At 38.4% G+C, this 16,172-nt stretch overlaps 3 protein-coding genes and 1 non-coding gene across 5 annotated transcripts; 2 read left to right on the top strand and 2 right to left on the bottom strand.

Annotated features, from left to right (window-relative positions):
• Nucleotides 1-1,449: 1,449 nt before the first annotated feature.
• On the top strand, nucleotides 1,450-2,205 carry LOC103722061. Its single transcript, XM_008812494.4, has one exon. It carries the CDS (start codon nucleotides 1,466-1,468, stop codon nucleotides 1,925-1,927), a length of 462 nt encoding a protein of 153 aa, XP_008810716.1. The 5' UTR covers nucleotides 1,450-1,465; the 3' UTR covers nucleotides 1,928-2,205.
• Nucleotides 2,206-3,445: 1,240 nt separating this feature from the next.
• LOC113463743 lies at nucleotides 3,446-3,530 on the top strand. Its single transcript, XR_003388529.2, has one exon. It is a non-coding gene; the product is annotated as a small nucleolar RNA Z102/R77 (small nucleolar RNA).
• Nucleotides 3,531-4,181: 651 nt separating this feature from the next.
• Nucleotides 4,182-8,044, bottom strand: LOC103722058 (probable 6-phosphogluconolactonase 4, chloroplastic). 2 transcript variants are annotated; one of them, XM_008812490.4, is made up of 5 exons: nucleotides 7,725-8,044; nucleotides 7,519-7,654; nucleotides 6,113-6,589; nucleotides 4,900-4,943; nucleotides 4,182-4,348 (listed from the first exon to the last, which is right to left on the bottom strand). In XM_008812490.4, exons 1-4 carry the CDS (start codon nucleotides 8,039-8,041, stop codon nucleotides 4,935-4,937), a joined length of 939 nt encoding a protein of 312 aa, XP_008810712.2. In that variant the 5' UTR covers nucleotides 8,042-8,044; the 3' UTR covers nucleotides 4,182-4,348; nucleotides 4,900-4,934. The 2 variants fall into 2 exon arrangements, with proteins under 2 accessions (XP_008810712.2, XP_008810711.2); XM_008812489.4 differs by having other exon boundaries at nucleotides 4,893-4,943; nucleotides 7,725-8,043.
• Nucleotides 8,045-11,023: 2,979 nt separating this feature from the next.
• On the bottom strand, nucleotides 11,024-13,568 carry LOC103722056 (cytochrome P450 71A1-like). The gene is made up of 2 exons (XM_008812488.4): nucleotides 12,656-13,568; nucleotides 11,024-11,836 (listed from the first exon to the last, which is right to left on the bottom strand). The coding sequence occupies exons 1-2, from the start codon at nucleotides 13,541-13,543 to the stop codon at nucleotides 11,225-11,227; spliced, it is 1,500 nt and encodes a 499-aa protein (XP_008810710.2). The 5' UTR covers nucleotides 13,544-13,568; the 3' UTR covers nucleotides 11,024-11,224.
• Nucleotides 13,569-16,172: the final 2,604 nt, after the last annotated feature.

Raw genomic sequence — 16,172 nt, 5'->3', positions numbered from 1 at the left:
CCCTTTTGGGTTAAGAATAATTGCTCCTCTAGTTTTTTTGGTAAAAAATTAATGTTTGATCCACACTTCATTGATGGCCTCCTTGATATCATATGCACCTAGCCTTTCTCTATATTGTCCCCACTGACAATAACAATGTGACACAGTCATGAAGAGAAGAGTATGTGGTAGTTGATATGATGTACATGAACATTATGTGACATTAATCCTATGTAGTTGCAATGTCCCTTCCAAAATTTATAGCAAATATTTTAACATTTTTGGGTGTTTTCTAGTCATATCTAGAACTCTCGGCCACCTAGGATAACATTGTGTATTTGAAAATTACATGTACATGAATATATATTTGCAAGTTAGGAAAATACTTAATATACTGATTTGAAAATGCACTAAACTATGGATTCGTCTGTTAACAAGCACAAATCGTTCATGGCCAATAACTTGCGAGCTGTGACCTTCATCAAAGAAATGCCAAGCTAACATAAAAAAAAGGAAACAATCTTGAGAAATTAGGTTTTGCGATCGGAAACTTATGCTTCGAGGAGGACTCTTCATCCCTTGAACAGCTGCTAATCTTGATGTGTTAGAATTGTTTATTCTTTCCCCGTGTCCAAGGCCGGTGCCCTGCCTGGTATATCCATGGATTTACACCTGCTCTTGCAAACCTGCACCCACTCCATGATGCTATGTGCTCTATTAATATATGTACGCCGGTTCCAAAATCACCATCCAATTCCAAGCATGATCTGTGTCCAGTACACCAAATATTGGTGCTATTTTATTTAGCACATCGAAACAACGCCTTAGGCTGCTGGATCATAGATTCAGAGGACACAGAATGGTGACATAACCACCTCCCTTTGCTTGAGTAGTTGGCCATTTTGATGAAAAGTGGAAGAATAATGGAAAGCTCATTTAACATGATCCACAAACCCTCAAATAATTAGCTAAGAAAACCTTATCAGCAGCAGCATGGCGGTCCTATGTTGACGATTACCGACATTTTACTGAAGCAAACATTTATATTGGTATTAGTTTACCATTACCTTAATCTTTGCGTACACATCACTTGTGGCATATCTATTATCAGATCTAAAACAATGTCTCTATGGAGACCAACCAACCTAATTAGAATCTACATATAATGCTATCCTATATACACTCCAATTTTTTTTGTAGGTAGTTGTCATGCTTTTGTCAGCATCTGTCTTCAAACACATCAAGGTCATGGATCCAACGTGCATGGCGAAAACATTTATTTGCTAGCCTCATAAATCTAAGATTAGGTGACCCCATTTTACGACTTCCAAAAGCCGTTCTCCCTTGCCACTCTCATTGGTGACCCAACCTCGGCCATGTTAGTTGAACTTCCCGCCACCCACCCACCCGCCATGCCCTTCAAACCGTTTGTTTTAAAATCCCCCGATGAGAACCTCTCCCTATCTCCCACAGCACACCAACAGGAATGGGCTCCCTTGCTCTGACCGACAAAGAGAGGGAAGGCGCCGAGATCGTCTATGGACGGGAGGAGTGCCGCCGGCACTGCGTGGAGCTGCTCGAAGAGCTCGGCTTCCCGAGGGGTGTCCTCCCTCTCAAGGACCTTGAAGAATGTGGAGGGGTGAGGGAGACGGGGTTGGTGTGGATGAAGCAGAAGGGCCCCTATGAGCACTTCTTCGCAGGGACGAATACCCGAGTGAGGTACGAGGCGGTGGTGACGGCGTACGTGGAGAAGAATAGGATGAAGAAGATGACGGGGGTGAGGAGCAAGCAGATGCTGCTGTGGGTACCAATCACCGAGATGATCATGGATGACCCGGCTGGGAAGAAGATATACTTCAAGTCAGCAGTGGGGATAGGAAGGTCCTTCCCGGTCTCGGCCTTCATGGATGAGGAGCGGAAGAAGATTGAGGGAGAGATTGGTGCTTGAAACTGGCAGTTCTTTGTTATTAGTATACATGCCATTCTACGTGAGCAAATAAGTCATTGGAACTAAGAAAAGGTTCTTTTGCATTGGATATTGCGTCAAGAAGAAAAACAATGTTTATGTTTCTGTTCTGTTTTCTTTGATCAATGAGAGAAATTGTCAGCATCCCAAGTTCAAGATTTCCTGTTCTTGAGTAGCTGGCTAATAGCATATATACAATGCAAGTTTTTCTCTACTTTGTCCTCTTTGAGAAATAAAAAATAATAAAGTAAGTTATGCAACATTCATGTGGCGGGAGGCATGAAAAATTATCATGGTCAATATGCCAAGATGAGGATGTGGTTTGATCTGACGAGGTTGATTCAGATAAGAAAACATCGGCAAACATTTCTAAGAAAAAATTGCTCTTGCCATACAAAATTTTGCTTTTTCATTTAGGATGGAGACATGGAGAAAGTTCGTTGCTAACTCTGGAAGTAACATTTGTCAGTGTACCGAAGTGGTATTAGGGTACCAAATATTCGGAGTTAGTCAGGGATCGGCATGATAAATGCTAACCCACACATCAAATTACCCACTTCTGATTTAAATGTAGTTAGGCCCTATCATCGCATCAGCTTTCTTTTACATGGCATAAAAACTACTATGTATTTCATGAGTCTTATGACTCTTATCTAGTTAGCTGTAACGCAATTAATTCCGGATGGCCGCAAATATAAATGGAGTTAATAGCAGTATGATCATAAGTGCTACTTTGACATGGAGAGATTTTTTAGGGTCCTCAAATCCCAAAATTCAGAAAAACACCAACCTCACTGACTTAACAAAAGGTTGCCTCCCAACTAAATGAATATAGACTATAAGGATATACATATCTTGAGCTAGGTCAGTCACATGGCCATGTGGCTTTGCATTGCAGTTAATCATGCATGTTACAAGCACAAATTTTGGTCAGTCAATTCAATGATACATCCTTGAAATAGAAGAGTACGGGACTTTTGTTGTACCAAATTCATCATTTGTTGTTGTTCTTATTGTTGTTGTTTTGTTTTCACAAATAAAAACAAAAGGTTTTCATAATAACACTGGAGAACCTGAAGGGTACGAGGAAGTGAGGACAAACCTTCTGAGATGGAAGAATGGATAATGTGCTAAAAAAAAGCTTATCAGGAATGAGGGGGAGAAAAAAAAAAAGTCCCCACAAGAGGAGTGTACTGAATGGTGGTTAGGTGTTTTCTCGTATCAGGAAGATGGCTGAGCTGTTAGGTTCCGTCTCCACAACTGTCATACAAACAAAACCTGATATGTGAGCATCAACATGATTGATACTCCTGTTGCCCCACACTTGATATCTCAGCTCTCTCAGGTCTAGTGTTACCTATCACTTTTAGCTTGCCCAACAATATTTGCTGAAAATAATTTTATTATTAAAACATATTAAGTACATGGAATCTTTTCTAATTGTTTCTGTTGCTAAGTTTCCACTAGCTATGCATGAAATGTGATACTGAAATCATAACAAGCATAGATGATAATCATGACTAGTTTCTCTATAGATTTGATGGCTAGAGTGATGGCTTTCATTGTATTAGCTCTAGCTGATGCGAGAGGAAAAAAAAAAGAAGAAAAAGAAAACAAAAGAAATCATAATAAGCGCTATGTCCTTTGTTGAGTCTCTGGTTCCAAAACCATTCAATAGCCACGCAGTGGTCTGCATCCAGAAAAGGATTGTTGGAAGCTTAAGACAGATAACATGGCTATAGGCTTTGTTATCCTACAAATGGAAGTATTACAAATGCAATAAGGTGCATGTTATATCTAAAAAGGGGAACAGTTGTACATGCATCATTCTTCTGTTTAAGAAAGACAAGATTTTTCTGCCTGATTTATTTTCTTATAGTTGAAGAAAAATCTATAGTTGACTACATCATCAAGCATGATTTTTTCTTTTTGTTCAGTCCGCTACTTGACCTGGAGTCTGTAATGCGATCTAATCAGCTCCACAAGGGGCAGGCTGCTTTCATATAGATTTTGAGCCATGCTTAATGGGTCAGAAACTAGTATGAATACACAAAATGCATAAAAGAACATGTATTAAGGTAAATGAGATCAGGGAATTGGCTTGTTGGAGATGCTACACTGCTGGGATAGCACTACACAGCTTTAGATAGACATATGACACCAGCAAAATGAGTTGCTCCTTAAACTCTTTGTTGTGCCTACAATTGTTATGCATGCATCAGAATGATTGCATAAATGGTAGGAAAAGAAACCATGTTTATCATAGAACAGCATCGTTTACAGGTACATAGTTAAACCTTCTCCATAACATAACGAAGGTATCATAACATATTTTAAGAATAAACCTATGACCTGTGACCTTATTTAGGAGCAAACCATGCTTCCGCACTGCAATCAGAATTCCTGAACAGTAACAAAAAAAAAAAAGAAAATGTCATCAGAAAAGAAAATGACTAATGATCATGAACAATGTGGAACAAGCCCCCAGTTTTTTTGTTCAGTCATCAAGCAAGATTTTTTTTTTTTTTTGTGTTCAGTCAGCTACTTGATCTGGAGTCTGTAATGCGATCTAATCTACGAGGGGCAGGCTGCTTTCATATAGATTTTGAGCCATGCTTAATGGGTCAGAAACTAGTATGCATACACAAAATGCATAAAAGAACATGTATTAAGCTAAATGAGATCAGGGAATTGGCTTGTTGGAGATGCTACACTGCTGGGATAGCACTACACAGCTTTAGATAGACATATGACACCAGCAAAATGAGTTGCTCCTAAAATTCTTTGTTGTGCCTACAATTGTTATGCATGCATCAGAATGATTGCATGAATGGTGGGAAAAGAAACCATGTTTATCATAGAACAGCAACGGTTACAGGTACATAGTTAAACCTTCTCCATAACATAACGAGGCCATCATAATATATGTTAAGAATAAACCTATGACCTGTGACCTTATTTAGGAGCAAACCATGCTTCCGCACTGCAATCAGAATTCCTGAACAGTAACCAAAAAAAAAAGAAAATGTCATCAGAAAAGAAAAAGTCATCAGAAAAGAAAATGACTAATGATCATGGACAATGCGGAACAAGTCCCCAGTTTATTTGGGAAGCATAATATACAAATACAGATGAAAAATATCATCAAAAGATTTTGAAGATCCGCTACGATTTTTAATCGAAAACAAGAAAAATGACAGTTTATGTGAACAAAATTTTAGAGAAAGATTTTCCGAAACTTTGGCAGCAGAGAATTAAAATTGCTCATTTGGGGCAATAACATATAGCCGAGCAATTGACAGTTAAGGCATTCCCAGTATTTAGGAACTACTCAAAAAATTCTTTAATCTTGCTTTTGACCAATATGGAGTGAACTCTGATATTTTATAGGGTTGATTCTTCCACCTCATTCACTTCATTTGTGAGTAATGTACATTTCCACCAATTTTAACTCATGCTGTAGGTACTTTGCTTTATATTCACATATGTCAAGGTTCAAAAAGAAATTTGCACGGATAATAGAAAAGGAATTATCAAATGTTAGAAGTAATCTTTTGTATTCTTGTAGTGCTATATAGAATATACTTAACACCATGGTGACCCCCTGTCACTACCATATATTTATACATCTAATTAACATAGCTGCTTTCGAAATATATTAAAAGGATCCTTTCTTGCTCAAATATATTTGAAGGTAGAGTTATGGCACAAATTGACTAAGATCCGAGACAAGTTCATCAGTTGTAAGTTAAGATATAAGTGATGCTCTTCCAGTTCATATCAAACTTCTTATAAATATTTGAATTTTTCTTTTAAACTTTGGAATGCGATGTGTTGACAGTTACCACACTGGCTCAGAGTATTATTAATTCTAATTTTAATGCTCCCTCTCTGTCACCCATATTTTGGGTATTATGATGCCAATTAAATAAAAAATAAATATCAAATACTATAAAATGAAATCATAAAAATTATATGCCCCATATAGTTATTTAGACCAACAAACATCAGGAATTTATATGTATAACAGTTACCAAGATGGACAGCAGATGTAATTGTGCTGGAAACATTAACCACATATTACTAGATCAACTCTAGCAGAGTTGTCACCAGAATTATTAAGAATAGAACTATTTCCAAAACATATATGGTTCATCATGGGCTTGCCTTATTTTGCAGCTTAGAAACTGCTTCTTTATCAGTAAACCAAGTGAATTCCCCATCTTCAAGCGAAACCATTTGAACAGGCAGCAGATCAGATGAGCTATCTCTGCACCCAAGAGCCTTCTTCAATGCATCGACTTCACCAGATCCAACAACCACCATTGCAATATAGGCAGAAGCATCGATTACAGGGAATGTGAAAGTAATTCTCTGTGGCGGCGGCTTAGGGGAGTCCTTTATATAGGTAACCCACCGCTGGTTCTCCTTAAGAAGAGGGTGCCCAGGGAATAGAGAAGCTAAGTGCCCATCCGGACCCATACCCAGCAGCATTAGATCAAACCTTGGGAACCCTGTGGATGCCGAAACTTCCAACACTCCTGTCTTGACCAACTGCTTCAAACAGGCCTCATAGTCATCGGCAGCACCCTCAGCTGGGAGCGAGTCATTGATGGAATATACCTGACTTGGTGGAATTGGAACCTTCCATTTAGCAAAGAGAAAGATGGTGTCAGAAGCAGATGCTCAACATTTCTGCTATTATCGAGTGCGGACAAAGATCAGAAGCTATAAAAATTTTCAAGCAAGTATAGTCATTTTGAGAGTCAGCAACCTATGGATGCATCATCACATTCTCAACCTGGACAGCGGCAGATCCAAGAGCCAGATTTAAAAACTACTGAACTAGAGTAGAAACTAGGGATTAGTTATTGGTTAGTCCCATAATGCTATCCTTATGCTACAACACAACCCAAAAGACATGAAAATAAAAATAATATAAATGTTTTAGAGGGGGAGTTCAAATGTCTGACTCCACTTAAGATGCTGAATAGAAAGTTGATAGGTCACCTTGTTTCATTTCACAAATTGTAAAAGGAACATCCCATAAAAATTAACAGCCTAAAGCTGGGGAGCAAGTATTAGAGACTAAAAAACTCCAAAGTGGAATTCCTGGAATCGAAATCCCCAGAACATAGATAACTCATTGCAAGCCTAAACAATCACAGATTCAACTACCATCCATATAATGACCCTGTAGATTCAACTACCATCCAACTTATCGGTAATGAACCATCGCATGTAAAGATAGATGTAGAAACATTTCATATCCGCATAGATTCAGAACTAGCAAAATCTATAATTATATACCATTCAAAACAAAAGAGAGAGATCTATAGTTATACAACATGTCCTGCCATCTTGATAGTCTCTAAACTATCGACATGGCATCGAACTCCAACCCAAAAATCAACAAATCGAAAATTTCGAACCAGTTCTGCAGATTTGACAAGGAAATTTTCAACAAGAAAATCAACGTTGTAAAGATCCAAATTAACCTAATTGAAAATTTTCAACTTTTAAAGCGACAAATTCAAGAAATAGAAAAAGGAGAAGGGTTTTGATTGGTACACCTTGGAGAGAAAGCCATCATATGCGAGTTTGTAATTGCTATCAACGTGATCCTTCTTGACGACCCTCTCGTCCACCCAGAAGACGTGCCATTTGGCCCAATCCACCGATTCCTTGTACGGCGATTCCACCAGCTTCCTATAAATTTGTCTCCTTCCATTAGATCAAGAAACAAAAATCCATACGGACAAGAGAAACCATGAATTACCTGATATTGTGGATGAGATAGCCGCCGGACAAGACGACGGTGAAGGCGCCTCGCTCCCGGGCGTACTTGTCGGAGAGCTCGGCCGTGTACTTGGCCAAGGCCACGGCGAGCTCCCCCTCGGTCTCGGATACCAGCACTCTCTGCTTTCCTTTGGCGCACTCGGCGGGGTTCGCGTTGGATGCCATGCTCCGGCGAGAGTGGCGGACGCGCCTGGCCTTTGGAGTGGGGTTCTGGCTGGAAAGGTAAAGGGCCGGAGCCGCGTGAGAGCGCGAGGCGCTTTCTTTCTTTCTTTTTTTTTTTTGCTGTTGCTGGAACATCCGGGTTCACGTGCAATCCGAACGAGCACCGGATTCGGAAATGTTATAAAAACGGAAAAAGAAGACAAAAAACTCAACAGAAAATTTAAAAATATTTTTATTTTTATTAATTTTTTAAAACTAAAAAATATTTTTTTAATAAAAATAAAATTTTATATTTTATAAAAAAAATTATATGGGATATTGAAAAGTCTATTTTTAGAGGCTGAAAATTAGTATTTTTTTAAAAAATAACTTTAAACTTTTAGATAAAATTGATAATATTTTTTATTAAAAATATTACAAATGTTTTATATAATTATTTAGAAAAATATATGTGCAACTAAATATAAGTTATTTTAAAATATGTCTTTTTTTTTTATCAACTAATATACAGGATTATTTTTCCAAACATCATACGCTCTACATCAACTTTTTAAAGAAAAAATGCAAAAAAAATTTTTTGGCGAACCAAATAAGAGATTAGAACAATTCTGTACCAAATCTAGTTAGATTACATATAGACCATGGGTTCACGGGATCAAGATAAGTGTGCTGGTGAGATAGGATTTTGCGCATGAGGTTAAGTATCAATGGTCCTCATAGCATCAATAGTTATATAATTTATGTTATTAGTATTATATAACATTACATTAAAATCTTTCATGTATACTGTTCCTACAATATAAACTAAATTTACCATATTTACTCACTTGTACAGCTATCTAATATTTCCATTTATAACTAATCAAAAAAATACGACATGTTCCCTGTACAATATACTGTATATGGGTGGCCTACATTGTATCTAAACAGATAATTATTCAAGTGATTAATATATAGGAATCACTAATTGTTCTCCACCTTCATTGTATTTCGTAATATGGTACCAAAGCCAACATTTATTACTCTGGTACCATCAATCACTCTATTTCTTTGTCTCCTCCACTAGCTTATCCTACCTTCTGTTTTTTTATTTTCTCTATACCAAGGCCAACACCAAATTTATCTATGATCATCATTCTTGCTGCTATTAAATTGATTCAAATCCTATTTATTTATTTATGATGGCCATGGCAAATTCCCAACCCATTCTAGTGAAATTGGCAAGAACGGTTATAGCAATTGGGCTTTTCTTATGAACAGCTTATTGGAATGGAAGGGCCTAGCCTTTGGAAATATATCACTGGAGATAAGGCATATTCTGAAATCAAACATAACAAGATCTTGACCTGGATTTCCAACACTGTGACTCCTCCTCTCAGCATGCAATGTGGGAAGTTTGACACCACGAAAGAAGTTTGGGATTTCTTAGCTAGCAGATATAACCAAACCAACTTTGTTCACAAAAATAAGTTGGAAATGATATCTGAACTATGAAACAGCAAAAAGTGAAGTCTATTTCTGGATATTTCGTGCAGGACTTTCGACAGTGAAGCAAGTTGGGACAGGGCATAAGTTTTATTTATTCTTCATAAGCTACATGTTTTCCCTCTTTCGAGTATCCATTCTGTCACTGCTTCTACCTTTGTCATGTCTTGTTTTATGTATCCTCTGTGGGCGGAGTTCAATTTTATATCCTATTCATAGATGATTACTCTCGTTTATAGATATTTTACTTTGTTCTTGGTCTGATTTTTCTTAAAGTTTATATAAAATTTTCAAACATGAAAAAAAAAAACACAATTTTCAAAAACTATGAAGTTTTTTGTTCAAACTTTGGTGATGGATATGTTTCTGAAGCTTTCATGAATATCTTGGGACACCTAGGCAAAATAGGGATTGAACAAAAATGCCGCCATAATGTGGAAACTACTCATGCATTACTTTTGTCTTTCTTCATGCCAAAAGAATTTTGGGAAGAAACTATGAGCACAACCATTTGTCTCATTAATCATATAACCAACTGCAGAAGTAAACCAATTCAAGCATTTACATCACACTACTCCTTACTATTCTCATCCTTGCATTTTTTGGTTCAACTTGTCTTGTTTTCCTTCCAAAAAGAGAGTGCGACGACCTCAGAACTAAATCAGCTATCTCTGCATTTTTGGGCTTAAGATTCGATAAAAATGATATCGCTATTATGACCCTCTTAGAAAGAAATGGTGCATTTCATGTCATGTTACATTTTGGAAACAGAATGCCCTCTTTGTCCTCCCAAATATGTACAAAATTCCTTCTGATAACTTTCATTTTGACGATCTTTCTTTGGTTTCATCCCATTACTTCTCAAACCAGCCATTCACCTGCATATAGTATTAACCCATCTGAATCTGAGGGATTTAATCCCGAATTTGAGGTTGATCATGAAGAGACTTTCCATTTGGATGGTGCATCTCCAAAAGTCAGTATTTGTATAATCATAATACAGGTGGGTCTCTCTTCTTTTCCTTTTTCTCTCTTAATAAAAAAAAAATTATAAAAACTCCAAGAAACCGTTTGCAAAAAAGTACATGATTGCCTTAGGCATTCTGAAATTATAGAAGTTTCTGACACAACACAAAGACGACCTGCCCTTTTATCATCTTTTCTATGCTCTCACTTATAGCATTGATAGCCTGCTCATAAGTGCCAACTTCGCATGCTACATTAGTAGGCCAAAGGATCCATCTATAGGGTTAAAAGTTAAAATAGAAGAGTACCGAAGTGGTAATTGACTGTGATGAAATAAAGATCCATGCCATAAATATGGCAAGGTGCACACAACATGCCCTCCTCAAGCGATGTTTTTGTCAAATTTCCTGAAGTATAACATACATATTGGGGAATTTTAATCTCTTTATTTTCTTCAACTACAAAATCTAACTCAGTTATTTCTCGGCCGATTAGATAGGGCTAGCTCGACCTATACTCGAATTTTGAATTTCATATGATCGTTCATTAACATATCTCTCTTTGTATTCGATCGCTTGAGAAGGCATATGCATCACGACCTTTGCAGTAACGATGAATATAGGCACTCTTGGTTTGGATGAAGATCGACTCATAGCAGGCTTGACAAATATTACACACCAATCAGCTTGAACTCAAAATTATTTATGAATACAGCAAAATACTGTAGCAATACTATAGCAACAGAACTGTAGTGGTAGATGCTTATATCAAACTTCTTGAAGCATAACGTATATATTGGCGAGTTTTAATCCCTTCATTTTCTTCAACTACAAACATACAGCAGCCCACATCAGCTGAGTTTGATCTTTATGCCTTGTAAGGTATAGCATGAAGAAGAAGATTGGACTTCATACGAGTCGAAATTCCATAAGCTTCCACCATGTCTAAATCCTCTGGACTCATGTTGTTGGGCAAGTTCCAGTCAAATCTGTATAACAGATTGGCAAGAGCTAGCTCGATGGTTGAGATAGCAAAGTGCATTCCAGGACAGATTCTTCGGCCTGCACCGAATGGAATAAAGTGGAAATCATTGCCCTTGAAATCTATTAGGTTGTTTAGAAATCTCTCTGGCCTAAACTCACGGGCCTCCTCCCAAGATGTTGGATCCTGCCCAATGGACCAAGCATTAACAAGAATCCTTGTGTTTCTCGGGATTTCATAGCCTTGTAGTTTGGTTGCTTCAAGTGATTCTCGTGGCACTAGTAATGGAAGTGGAGGGTGCAAGCGCAAGCTCTCCTTGATCACTGCTTTCAAGTAGCTCATTTTACTTATGTCATCTTCCTTGACTTTGCTCTTATTTCCAAGTATCTCCCTTACCTCATCTTGCACTATCTTCAATCTTTTTGGGCTTCGAACAAGTTCTGCCATTGCCCATTCTAGGGCGATATATGATGTGTCCGTTCCTGCGACAAATAGTTCCTGCAAGGAAAGGGAAAAAAAAAATGGAGGCGATCAATACTCGTGCTAGCATCTTAAATTTCCACGGAGTCACTTATAGCTTGCTAGCTAAAAGAATCTTGAATCTATAGAAATAATTAAAATCAATTAATTGTAGTTAGCCAAATTAGGCCGTGTACTAAGTGTAGGACTTCTTTTTTTTTCTTTTTATTCGTGACACCAAGGGGATCCAATTCAATCACATCCGCCATGCATCAAACATTGGGGGTGATGAGAGGATACTACATGTAATGCAGGTGGATTATTGTTCAATCACTTGCCACTAATCAATATTCAGATGACCATGTGTGATTAAATTAACCCCCCTTTTTTTTGAGTTAGAACTAGGGTTAATGAAGTCCACTAGCGCAAAAGACTTTACTGACTCAATTAGTCGGCACCACCTTCCACAATTGACAGTGTTTTTTTGTTTTTGTTTTTTTTGACTTGCATGCTAGCTGCCCCATGAAGTGAAATAGAGAGCTACTAAAGAAAGAGGAAAGATGCAAAATTTTCCACTTCATCATTACTAATCTACTGTAGCTACAAATTTTAGGATACTTGCTAACTCTACTATTTTTTTTTTAAAAAAAAACTCGTTTTACTATGATGAAATAAATTCTGGGCGATAGATTTATTAACATCTTATAATTTGCAATCGAGTTTGTACCCATTGAAAAGTCTAATTAATTCATTTTTAATATATATGCATCTCAAAATTTGGTGTGGATTTTGATTTACTGAAGCCAATCCATACTCCTAGAACTACTGGCTAGTGTCGAAGTAAGTGGGAGAGACTACCAAAATGATTGCCTTGATCTCGTCTCTGGCGAGGGTGAAGCCTTCCGTGCGATCCTTCTGAAGTGCGAGCAAAACATCGACCAAGTCCTCATTCTGGTCAGCTCCAAACTGATCTCTTTTACGATCCTCATGGTCTCGAATCACTTCTTCAAGGAGGGCATCCCAGTTAATGAAGCATCTCTTTACCCTGCCATCCATGCCACCCAGCTTGCCCAGCCATCCAAGCCAAGGGAAGTAATCTCTCACGTAGAAGCCACCAAACAAGGCTGAGGTCTCCTCAACTAGCTCTTGCGCCTTCTTGCTCCTTTCCTCTCCAAGAAACTTCCTCCCAAAAGCGATTCTGGCGATCAAACCACTCGAAAGTGAATTCAGAATCTTGCTCAAATTCACGGGACCAACTGCTGAGCAACATGCGATCCGATCGATCACCTGCGATATTTCCTCGTCCCTAACGCCGGAAAATGACTGCACTCGTTTGGCGCTCAGCAGGTGAACGATGCACAGCTTTCTTATCTGCCTCCAGTACTCACCGTAAGGTGCAAAGGCCATGTCCCTGCAGTTGTAGAGGAGTTGTTTGGCGAGCTCCAAGGAAGGACGACTTGCGAAGATCGAATCTTGGGTCCTCATGACTTCTTGAGCCACCTCGGCGGACGAGACGATGATGGTGGGAACGGAGCCCAGTTTAAGCAGCATGAGGGGGCCATACTTTTGGGAGAGGGCATGGAGGCCACGGTGAGGACGAGTTCCCAGCTGGTGGAGGTTCCCTATGATTGGAAGCTTGGTAGGGGAGGGTGGAAGCTTAGATCTGTTTGGGGTGGCTCTTTTGTGGATTAGAAAGATGAGGAGGGCTGTTAGGAGGATAGCGATCGGCAGCGGTTCAAGGTACATCTTGTCCAGAACTTGGGTTGTTGGGTTGTAGAGAGTTCATGGAGCACTGCATCAATTCTTTTTCCACTACTTATAGTGGGAGACCTGCACTCAGGTCCTTGGCCTGACCAACTGTAATTCAAGAACTTCTGCAGCGTGCGGTTTGCATCGCAGAATGTTACACAATGTTGAGTCACGTCGATAGCTTTTTATTTTTATGATCGGATGATGTGATGGTTACCTACAGGCTGTATGGTACTCTATCGCGACATCTCTTTCGTGATGCGAGACTGGGCTCTGTCATTGAGGTCTGCGCACTTCGAATTGTATATATATATATATATATAATATTATAGCGGTATGCAAGAACTCCTAACTTGAGTACTTTTTTATATTATGTTAGAGAGGGAGTTTCGGATTTTCACATTTAGCTGGCGAGCGTTGTAGTTGAGATTCTACCTAGAGATAGAGACATCTGGCCCCTCTTTAGCTCTTGCAGCACCCATATATATATATATATATATATATATATATATATATATATATATATATATATATATATATATATATATATATATATATATATATATATATATATATATATATATATATATATATATATATAATATTATAGGGGCATGCAAGAAGTCATAACTTGAGTACTTTTTTATATTATGTTAGAGAGGGAGTTTCGGATTTGCACATTGAGCTGGAGAATATATATATATATATATATATATATATAAATAATATTATAGGGGCATGCAAGAAGTCATAACTTGAGTACTTTTTTATATTATGTTAGAGAGGGAGTTTCGGATTTGCACATTGAGCTGGAGAGCGTTGTAGTCGAGATTCTACCGAGAGATAACAGAGACATCTGGCCCCTTTTTGGCTCTTGCAGCACCCAGATATGCAATGGTATTCATGATATTCTGAGAGCCCCCATCTTCTAATTTTCTCAAGATAAACTTCGACGGCAGTATTTTAAAGAATGGTAGTAGATATGGTGTGGGCTTTGTGATCAGAAATCAGGAGTTCAGATTGATTGCAGCAGGGGAACCATGCATATTCGATGAGTTTATCCTAGTGGCAGAGCTGTGCGCGGCGTTGGAAGGCCTCGTTCATACTGGAGTGCACTTGGAGGCTCAGTGGATATTTTTGGAGGGTGATTCGGCCACGGTGATTGAGTGAATCTGGTGCGGACGTGCCAAGCCAGATCTACACTCACTAATCAGAGATGTTTGCCACCTTCTGGAGAGTCTCGACTCATTCTGGGTCGCACATGTATTTTGGGAGGTGAATGGTACGGCGGATTGAGTCGCATTCTTCGCAGCTCATCACTTTGGGGCTTTCCTATGGGATGACACTGATCCCATTCCGCAGGGCTTAGCCCATATTTTGTACTCTGACTGCTCGTGGCATACTCACATTGAGTGGAGTGAGGCGCCGGTGTACTCAAAAAAAAAAAAAAAGAGTGAGGGTTGTCAACTTAATTACCTTGGCCTTGTTCATAGATATTAGAAATAGCGGTAGATATCTTAGAGTTGTTTTATGTTGGCAAATTTTCTCTTCATGATCGTTTGCCCTTCTGGTTATAAGCGAAACTAAATTGCATTTTTGCGCAAATGAGGGCTTGCAGTCAGCTGTCTATTTTGTAGGATGTGGATTGATTCTGTTGGCCGGTGAAAGTAGTGAGTTTTCATTGCAAATGAGAGCTCCATGTCAGCTATTTACTTTCTAGGACGTACATTAATTTTCTTTTTATTTTTTTGCTAGAAAAAAGAGAAGAGGGGAGTGAGGAGAACCGCACCCGTGTAGCAACTCCCACTGGCCTCTTACCCGCTGGAGAGTGTTCGATGCGGGTCAAACATTTTTTACTCATACCCTCCCCACCAGTGGTAGAGTTCCACCAGCATGGCAGCTCTATCTCCGTATGAGTACGTCACACTAGCACCACTTAAATAATGGCAGACCAGATAGCGACTCCATCGGACAAACCAAACAGGAGCAATACAAGGCAGAGTTGACGTAGAAATCAATATCTGCCTCCTAAAGTTTTTAGCTTTTTGACTCTATTTTTACTAGTGATGTTTATTTTAGAAAAGAGAGTCCTAATAGAATTAGGAAGAGAAATCCAACTTGAATTATGTAAGAGTAGATCTCACTATTACAAATAGAAAATGTATACTATTTTTTTATCATCAATAAAAAAAAGAGGACTTAGCCCTGCTTTCATTATTTTTTTTATTTTTTTATTTTTTTTGAGAGATTTAAATTAAGCAGATGGAGGAAAATCTTTCTTCTCCTTGATCGGATCAGAAGTGATTGAATGAGCCTCCAAAATGAACAACAAACATTTGCCTAATCATCACTTTCTTTATAAAATTTTGAGGCATGACATTTGATAATGGAAAACTTCGAGTTCCACCATCAGCTAGGAATTTGAAACTTCAAGTTTCTCTCCTCTTACATTAGTGGCAATTATGAGTTCACAGGTATTGTAGGAGCTTCAAAAACTAAAGGAGAAGGTGCAAAAGTTCTTGGTGAAGAATTTAAAGGTTGGGATGTCACTACATGAATTTCTAACTTTAAATGTCTCCTTAATCGGTGCATTGCTCTTCAGTCAAGATTGATCTCGATCTTGTGA

The sequence above is a fragment of the Phoenix dactylifera genome, chromosome 5 (genome assembly GCF_009389715.1).
Source record: "Phoenix dactylifera cultivar Barhee BC4 chromosome 5, palm_55x_up_171113_PBpolish2nd_filt_p, whole genome shotgun sequence".
Taxonomy (NCBI): Eukaryota; Viridiplantae; Streptophyta; class Magnoliopsida; order Arecales; family Arecaceae; genus Phoenix; species Phoenix dactylifera.
This window is presented reverse-complemented; position numbering and strand designations above follow the sequence as displayed.

What these genes read in the sequence shown, in the direction of transcription:
- LOC103722058 (XM_008812490.4), bottom strand. Translation starts at nt 8,041, where the DNA reads ATGTTCCAGCAACAGCAAAAAAAAAAAAGAAAGAAAGAAAGCGCCTCG. An exon ending in TATCTCATCCACAATATCAG is followed by an intron (nt 7,655 to 7,724) that starts GTAATTCATGGT and finishes ACAAATTTATAG; the next exon opens with GAAGCTGGTGGAATCGCCGT. An exon ending in ATGATGGCTTTCTCTCCAAG is followed by an intron (nt 6,590 to 7,518) that starts GTGTACCAATCA and finishes GCTAAATGGAAG; the next exon opens with GTTCCAATTCCACCAAGTCA.
- LOC103722056 (XM_008812488.4), bottom strand. Translation starts at nt 13,543, where the DNA reads ATGTACCTTGAACCGCTGCCGATCGCTATCCTCCTAACAGCCCTCCTC. An exon ending in AGATCAAGGCAATCATTTTG is followed by an intron (nt 11,837 to 12,655) that starts GTAGTCTCTCCC and finishes CTTTCCTTGCAG; the next exon opens with GAACTATTTGTCGCAGGAAC.
- LOC103722061 (XM_008812494.4), top strand. Translation starts at nt 1,466, where the DNA reads ATGGGCTCCCTTGCTCTGACCGACAAAGAGAGGGAAGGCGCCGAGATC.